Below are 9,327 nucleotides of genomic sequence, written 5' to 3' on the forward strand. Positions count from 1 at the left end.
TCGAGGCCAGCCTGGTCTACAAAGGGAGTTCCAGGACAGGCTCCAAAGCTACAGAGAAACCCTGTCTCGAAAAACCAAAATAAATACATAAATAAATAAAAACAAATAAAACTGTAAAAGTTAAAAAAAAAGATTTGAGGAAAACTGCTTAAAGAGCAATGATTTGGATCACAGTTTCTACTTCAGACCAAGGTATGTTGGTGTTATCACTGTGGACCCAAATGCCAAATATGGTTAAGTACCTTGAAGGAAGGGTATGACAGGGGAAAGATGCTTAACTCATGGCAGCTGAGTAGCAAAGGGAGGTAACCAAGGACTCAACGCAGACTTTAAAGCATTCCCCTAGTTGCTCATTTGTCACTGACCCCTTACTTTCTACCACCTCTCAATAATGCCATTTAATTATGACTCAGCAATGAATGAATCAGGTAATTGTTGAGTCAGAACACTCATGATCCATTCACTTTCAATGGTTGGATTCATAAGGTCAGAACCAAATATTACACATGGAAGCCTTTTGAGTCATGCTGCTGAAAAAAGCTATAATAGCAAAAAATAAAGACAGTGGAATAACATCCTAGTGGATTTATGATCAGAATATAGCTAGACCTGGAGAATAAGAATATACAACATGAATTAGAAGAGAGATAGAAAATATACTTTACCTTAGAATAAGATTACAATTTGAACATTTTGTTGAGCCACATAAGAGAAAGTGTCTTTTTCAGGAGCTTGAAATGTTGGAAGTTTTAACCATAGGTGCAGGAAGCTTGTTTAGGTTGCTATTGGTTCTCTCCTGTCCTTGCTCAGAGTTCCTTACATGGTTATGGAACATTGTCAAGAAGTCAGAAGGCACAGATCATGTCCTTCTAATTTGTTCCTACTTGAGTTTTGGTAAAACAGCATTCAGCAGTGATCATTTGACTATGGATGCATTTTAGAAAAATTCCTGTGGCAAAAAGGGCAGAGGTGCTCCCATTCAGTTTAGGATTAAAGGTTCAGCACCATCTTGACAGTGAGTTCAGTGAAGAAGGTGGTAGCTGTATAGGTCTCTGAGTTTTTCATAACATTGACACATTTATATTTCTATTACCAACTAATGAATTTCTCTGTTGCTTAGCAGCTCATTAAACAAAAAATAATGTGCCTCAGAACTCCAGGAATGGCATGAGTGGTTTCTCTCATGGTTGGTCTGAGGAAACCTAAATGAGGTTCTCTTTATTCCAAGTCTAGCATCAGAGATAATCCTTATGAGTATTCCAATTTTCTCCAACCCTTCCCACATACCTCATTTGGTCTCCTTAAACTTCGTGATGTCTCTGAATTATTGTTGCTCATATGTATACATATATAAGTATATTCCTAAATATATAAACATAGCCTAATATACCTATGTAATATGACTTGGATGTATACAGTTTCAGGGTTAGCCATTTGGTATTGGATAACCAATTAGTATTCTTTTTCATAGGGAACGCTGTTTTGCCTAATCTCAGTTTTGCTCAGTTTCCTGTAGTTCTATATCTAGGGTTGATTCCTCCTAATCTTTTTCCCACTCACATTAGTGTCTATTGGTGTCATTCTTGTTCAGTTCATTTTTAGGCAGACATGTTGGTGAGCTGTCATGTGTGTAGCTTCTGACATTCATAACAAACACAACCTCACAGATAACTTCCTGTTTTTCTGGCTCATATAATCATTCCAACACCTGTTCACAAATGATCTCTAGGCCTTAGATGTAAAAGTTGTGTTTTAGGTGTATCAGTTTTCACTAATCAAGTCTGCCTGCATTTTTATCAATTCTGGTTTTCTGTAAGAATCTGCATATGTTTCTAAGAGAAGTTTCCTGGACGAGGAGAGAGAACTGTGCTGATCTTTGGATAGAAGGACAAATAAAAAGAATGCAGTTGGTGATTATGCCGGCTTAGTATCATGATAGTGGTAGGTTTTCCTCCAGTACCTAGGACTACATTAGCCCCAGGTGGTTGGATAGGTTTCCAGTATGAGGCATAATGTTCCTCTTGTTGAACAAGTTTAAGTTTTGTCAAAGAGCTGTTGGTTACTAACAAGATGATGTGTGCAATTAATTATTGTAACTGTAGCATTACCACACCCTGGTGGTCATTACTGTTACTCATAGGAATCATAGTTGGGTAGGATTATAGGTCCCTTTCCTGCTTTGGAAGCTTATATGATGTCTAAAGCTAGTCCTCAGTGAGGGAACTAACATGCTATATCCAGCTTGGATCCTCTAGGTCTGTGTCCGAAGTGCAATAACGACTTGCCTTCTTCTACCTCTGGGTGGCAATCAAGGGCAACAACAATAGTCTGTAATGTTTTGGGATTCTCTTGACAACCCTGAGCAACAACTCAAAAAACAGTGTCCTACCCGATGTTTTTATTTCCTTTTTTTCTTCATTTTTTGATAGTTTATGGCTCTTGGGGAGAACATTTTCAGCATAATTGGGATATTTCATTAAAATATTGTGTACGGGGGTGTTCTATATATAAGATTTATATGTATTGTGGGAATTTTTAGTTAGATAGTTAATATGATTTTCTATGATCTTCAGACATAGATACAGTTTACTCTCAATCTCTATATTTCTTTTATACTCCACTTAATTAAAGCACTCTTCCCCCTTCATATCACCTACACCCTTCTATTCTGCTACCTTTTGCTTCTCTTTCTTTGCTACAGTAATTTTTTTCTTTTACTTTCCTTTAGTTACTTGAATGTGGATTTGGATCTAGGAGCTTCTGATGAGTAAGAACATGTAATGTCTGTCTTTCTGCATCTGGGTTACCTCATTCAATATGATCTTTTCTAGTTCCATCCATTACCTTCACATGTCATTTTTGTTTATTCTATAATATATATGTGCAACATTTTATTATTCAATTTCCACTGAAGAACTTTTAGTCTGTTTCCAATGAACATGACTGACCTAGGTGGTATCTGTGGAGCAGTATGTTGATTGAGTCATTTGAGCAAATGGAAGGAATAGAGTAGCTTTGTCATATGGTAGATTTATTTTGTAATTTTATTTGTTTCTCCAGACTGATTTCCTGAGTGACTGGACTAGTTTACAATTCCCCCAACAGTAAATGAGTTTTATTTTCTCTTCTCATCCACTCTAGCATTTTTTTGTCAGTTTTTCCAATGATTTTTGCAATTCTCACTGGGATAATATGAAATCTCACAGTTGTTTTAATTCAATTTTCTCTAATAGCTAGCAATGATAAATTATTAAAGATATTTCTTAGTCATTTTTACTTGTGATTTCTTGAGAACTCTCTGGTCAGATGGCAAGCCAATTTTTTTGAATAAGCTATTATTTTTTTAAATTTTTTATTCATTATGTTTTGAGCCATTTTAGTATTCTGAATATTTTTCTATAGTAGGTATTTAGTTGGCAAATATTCTCTTCTATTCTTTATGTTTCCTCTTCACCCAACTGATTAACTGTTTGGGAGTTTTTCAGTTTCTATGAAGTTTCACTCATAAGTATTTGGCTTTAAGTCTTGGGTAAATGAAGTTCTGTTATGAAGCTCTTTCCTTTATTAATATCAGATAGAGTACTGCTTATGCTTTCTTTTATAAATTACTGGTTTTGAATTTAGGCCTTTGATCTATTTGAAGTTAGTTTTGTGGATGGTGACAGATATGGGTTTAATTTCATTCAAATACACACATGCACAGACACACACAAACACATGCACATGTATAAGCACACATTGAAGAGAACAAGAAAAATCTTGAGTTTTAATTTAGGTCCACATGACTGAAAATCAGTTTGTGTAACTTTCTTTCTTCAGAGTTCTTGCCTAGAATTTTGTTTATTTCAAAAAGTGACAATTTGTAAAATAAAAAATATGTAAACAAGTGTATTACAATACAGAAATTTAAATACAAGTAATATTGCAGTGTATAAATTTTTAAAAAATTTTATTACTTCTTTCGTTTTTTGAGATTATAATGTAGTTACATGATTTTGCTCTCTCTTCTTCCTCTAAATCTTTCCATATACCATTTCTTGCTCTTTTTCAAAATCATGGCATTTTTTTCATTAATGGTTGCTGCATACATATATGAATATTTATAGACACATATATTTCTAAATACAATGTGCCTGGTTTGTGCAATGTTGCTTGTATGTGTGTTTTTAGAGTGACTATTTGGTATTGAATAATCAGTTGGTGTGGTCTTCCACGGAGAAGACTCTTCCACTTTCAGCACTCCTTACTGCGACATTGAGGTCTTTTCCCTGTTCACTTTAGCATGTCTATTGTTGTCCTTGTCCATTTTGTGTTTAGGTGGATATGTTGGGAATCTTCTGACCATGCTAGGAGACACAGTCTCATAGCAAACTTTCTGAACCTTTGGTTCTTACAGCCATTCTGACAACTCTTAGTGTAGGGTGAGGAAGGTGTTTTGTAGATGTATCCATTGGTACTGGGCCTGACAGTCCTGCATTTTGACTGGTTGTGGTTTTATATTATGGTTTCTGTCTGTTACAATGACTATAATGTTTTTAAAACTTTTATGATAGATGGTATTCTTGTTCACTAGCATAAAGTAGAATATCTCACTATAATTTTTTAGTTGATTCCTTATATTTTTAACCATTAAGATATTTTAAAGTAATAATTTTAACTTTAATGTTTCCAAAACCAATCTAACGTTAGTCAGTAATCACGCCAGTCTCTTAGGGTCATTAGATCTTTTGAAAGAATCTCTTGGATTCCTCAGTTGAAACTTCCAGCGGCTAGAACACAAAAAGTGGTATTTGGGTGGCTAGGTATTCCCCATCCTGAATATGTACCAGACAGTCATATGCTCTTTCCTTGTGTTTTACCATTTTTGCCTTGTTATTTTAAGTTTGTTTGTTTGGAATTTTGGGGGGAAAACACGTGGAGAGAGAAAAAAGTAAAAGGGAGGGAGGGAGGGAGAAAGAGGAGAAGGAGAAGGGTAGAGAATATGTAGTTCAGTGGGTAGAGAGGTGGAAAGGATGTGAAAGGAGTTGGCAGAGGGGAAACATGATCAAAATATATTTTATGCATTTTAAAGGAATGGGGTGAAGATTGTGCAGGGAAGTCATAAAATCTGTTTGTATGATCTTGAGCTGCTCTGTGAATGGTTTTGCCAACCACAGACACTACTGAGCAAGAACAAATGTTCCTCTGAGCACATACTTTCCTAAGCTACTCTGCATGTTGTGTGATTAGGCAAGGGTCTGAGATGTTGAAAGCATTCTTAAAGGCAGCTTGTCAGGGTCCTGAAAAGCACTGTCTAGTCTAGCTCTCAGAGATGAAGTCAGCTGCTCTCCTCTTCTGGGTTCTGCTCTTCTGGGTCCCTGGTGAGAAGGTGAAAGGTAGTCACATCTAATGTAGTCACAGGTGTTTTCCTTGCCTCTCAGCTCTTGGTCATTGGCATTTGTAATTTATTTTTACCTTTCCTAGGCTTTTATTTGCTGACAGCTCAGAGTGATGCTTGGGATTTTTGTCATAGTTGCTACATGTCTCACACTGAGAGGTGGTTTCGGTACACCTGCAACAATAGTGTTTGTGTGTTTGTCATTTCAGGCTCCACTCGAGACATTGTATTGACCCAGTATCCTACTTCCTTGGCCCTGTCTTTGGGACAAAGTGTTACTATCTCTTGCAAGTCCAGTGGGAGTGTCAATAAATTTGGCATAAATCTTATGCATTGGTATCAAAAGAAACCAGGGGAGCCTCTTAAACTCTTGATCTATAATGAAGGAATTAGACCAACAGGAATTCCTGCCAGATTCAGTGGTAATGAGGCTTCATTAGACTTCACCCTCACCATCAATACTGTAGAAGCTGATGATGCTGCAACCTATTACTGTCAGCAAGGAATAGACTTTCCTCCCACAGTCCCCTAGGTCTAAGCAAAAACCTTCGGGGTTGTTGCTCCCTGAGGCTCATCATATCAAATGTCTTTCCCCCTGAGACATCTCAACTACTGTTCTGTAAAAGGTTTGTTTAAGTAAGAAGGAAAAAATGCAAAATATAAAATTCTTATGCTCACGAAAACATTTTTATTTGTATATCTTATAATTAAATAATTTTTTCTCAACAATGATATTACTGTTAAAATTTCTCAAACAAGTTTTCCTGGATCTAATAGTCCAATATTTTTTAAAATTAAAGAATATTTTTAAACTTAAAGGAAAATTTACCTGTCATTTAAAATAAAAATATTAAACCTTGTTAATGATCTTACTTACACATACTGGGTAACACTCTTAACCTAAAGCTTATTTGTTTTTGAGACATGGCCTTACCATGCAGATCCTGCTGGCCTGGAACTCACTATGTAGACAGCCTGGCCCTGAAAGTACAGAAATTTTCTTGCCTCTGCTTTTCAGGTGCTAGGATCAAATGTTTGACATACCTCAACTGTCCCTGTTTGTTTGTTTGTTTATTTATTTATTCATTTATTAAAAATTTCCACCTCCCCTCCTCCCATTTCCCTCCCACTCTCCCCTTCCCCTCCCCCTCCCCTCCCTCTCCAGTGCTAAGAGAAGTCAGGGTTCCCTGCCCTGTGGGAAGTTTAAGGCCCTCCACTCTCCATCCAGGTTTAGGAAAGTGTGCGTCCAAACAGACTAGGCTTCCACAAAGCCAGTATATGCAGTAGAATCAAAACCCAGTGCCATTATCATTGACTTCTCAGTCAGCCCTCATTGTCAGCCACATTCAGAGAGCCGGTTCTTATTTCATGCTCGTTCAGTCCAAGTTCAGCAGGCCTTGGTGAGCTCCCATTAGATCAATCACACCGTTTCAGTGGGTGGATGCACCACTGTCAGCAAAGTTATTATACCCCTACCACAGTGACACATATTATGTCATAAGCCATCCAGAGAAGCAGAAATGTGAGGCTGGGCTGCCTCATGCTTTTTCTGGTGTCTGTATCTAAGAATGACTTTGAGGGACAGTGGGGGTGGTTTAGGATAAGCAATCAGGAAAAAACCCATGAGTGCCAACTTTTTCTCTTTTCAGCACCAGCAACACAAAAAAGCTACTATCCTCTCAATTTCAGTAAAAAAAATCATAGGTTACAGTACTTAGTGGTTAGAAATGAATATTCAGTTGAGGTCATGAAACAAATCAGAAGATACACAAGGAGCTAGAGATTGGGATCTATTCTGAGGCCATTAACTTGCTTAAGTAAAGTCGTGTCAGATGTTCAGGAAAGTTGTCAGTATAAGTGAGGGATATTCTGCTTGTCTAAAATTTAGAGTACATTTACCAAAGAACATGTGGATTGGGTAAACATGTGCTCTTGCTACTTGGCCTTGTAACCCAGGGTTGGGTTGCCAAGGCCCCCATTTCTCTGCAACAGCATGATGGTGTCTCTCTAGCCTTTACAGATATCCTTGAATCTGTTTGCACCTGCTGCTCAATATTGTACTGTGCTTTCCTGACTTTCAGATCTAATGTGAGTGCTCATCTGTTAGTGCTACTCTGAGAAAAGATGCTAACTTCATCAGCACCTGTTATATAACAGTAATCTTATTAGAAAGGTAAATTAGTTAGAACTATGCCTTCTGGAAATTTTTAGGCATTAATACATTTGTACACTAAGAAAAAGTATTCTTTCTTTATAATTTCTATAAATGTTATGAATTCTTCCTTTTCTTTTCACATTAAGAGTTAAAGGGGATTCTAAATTTGCTCTTAATAGTCCCTATTTTCTGCTTCTCCTCATCACCACAGTTTTGGAAGCCTATTTCCCATATTCATTGTCTTGTCTAGGGCCTTCACCTATGAGCCCTGCTGTGTGGTATGAGACTGAGGAAAAAAGGAGACAATATACATATTTAAGCACATTCATAAAGATGCTGGTAGAACTGAGGACCAAAGGATCACCAGAAAAGTACTGCAGGGACCAAAGAACATCAAGACACTATCTCTAGGCTTCTTGAGCATATCTGAAGACAAGTGACTTTTAAGTCTCTACCTTAGCATAGATATTTGAATAAGCGTGAAGGAATCTCCTACTTTCTTGAAATAATAGATTCTCTTATAATAAATTACTTTTGTAATTCAAAAACAACACAAACTACAGAAAGCCTACAATCTCATGGAAAGTGAACAACTCTCAATTGAATTACCAATAGATTAAAGAAGAAATAAAGTAATCAAAGACTTCCTGGAATTCAATGAAAAGGCATGCACGATATACCCAAACTTATGAGGCACTTTGAAAGCAGTGCTAAGTGGAAAGTTCAAAGCACTAAGTACCTTCATAAAGAACTGGAGAAATCTCACACTAGTGACTTAACAGCACACCTGAAAGATCTAGAACAAAAAGAAGCAAACTCACCTAGGAGGAGTAGATGGCATGAAATAATCAAACTCAGGGTTGAAATCAATAAAATTGAAACAAAGAGAGCAATACAAAGAATCAATGAAACAAAGAATTCATTCTTGAAAATCAACAAGATAGACAAACCCTTTTCCAAACTAACCAAAAGGCAGATAGAGAATATACAAATTAACAAAATAAGAAATAAAAAGGGGCATATAACAATGGACACAGGAAATCCAGAGAATCATCAGGTCATACTTCAAAAACCTGTACTTCACAAAATTAAAAAAATCTAAATGTATTGAACAATTTTCTCGATAGGTACCATATACTAAAATTACATCAAGACAAGATAAAGAATTTAAATACACCCATTATCCTTAAGGGAATGGAAGGAGTCATTAAAAGTCTCCCAATCTAAAAAGAAAAAAAGCAGAAAGCAAAAAATGCAATATGTGAATCAATTAATTGGATTGAATTAAAGACCAAGACATAAATCCACATACCTTTAGACATCTAATTTTTGTTAAAGAAGCCATAAATACACACTGTAGAAAAGGACAGCATACTCACCAAATGATACAGATCAAACTGGATATCTGCATGTAGAGGATTGCAAATAGATCAATATTAATCAACATGCTCAAGATTCATGTTCAAGTGTATCAAAGAGATTAACAGAAATCCATGAACACTAAACTAGATGTAAGAGCATTTGGCACAGGAGACCTTGAATACGCTGGCACAGAAGATGATTTTCTGAACAAAAAAAAACCCCAATGATCAAATAGTCACAGAAATCAATAATTAACAAACGGAACCTCATGAAAATAAAAAAATTTCTGTAAGGCAAAGGACATAATTAATTGTACAAAGTGGCAGTTTACATAACTGGAAAAGACTTTGACCAGATTCACATCCAATAACAGTATAATACCCATGATATAGAAAGAAGTCAAAAAAGTAGATATCAAATGACAAAGTAATCA

The 9,327-nt window shown here is 36.3% G+C and overlaps 1 gene segment (V, D, J or C); it reads left to right on the plus strand.

Moving 5' to 3' along the window:
• The first annotated feature begins 5,311 nt into the window (after window positions 1-5,311).
• LOC101991965 lies at window positions 5,312-5,909 on the plus strand. The segment is given in 2 exon segments: window positions 5,312-5,375; window positions 5,587-5,909. Coding segments are annotated over 2 exon segments (387 nt in total).
• Window positions 5,910-9,327: the final 3,418 nt, after the last annotated feature.

This window comes from Microtus ochrogaster (genome assembly GCF_000317375.1).
Source record: "Microtus ochrogaster isolate Prairie Vole_2 chromosome 14 unlocalized genomic scaffold, MicOch1.0 chr14_random_3, whole genome shotgun sequence".
Taxonomy (NCBI): domain Eukaryota; kingdom Metazoa; phylum Chordata; class Mammalia; order Rodentia; family Cricetidae; genus Microtus; species Microtus ochrogaster.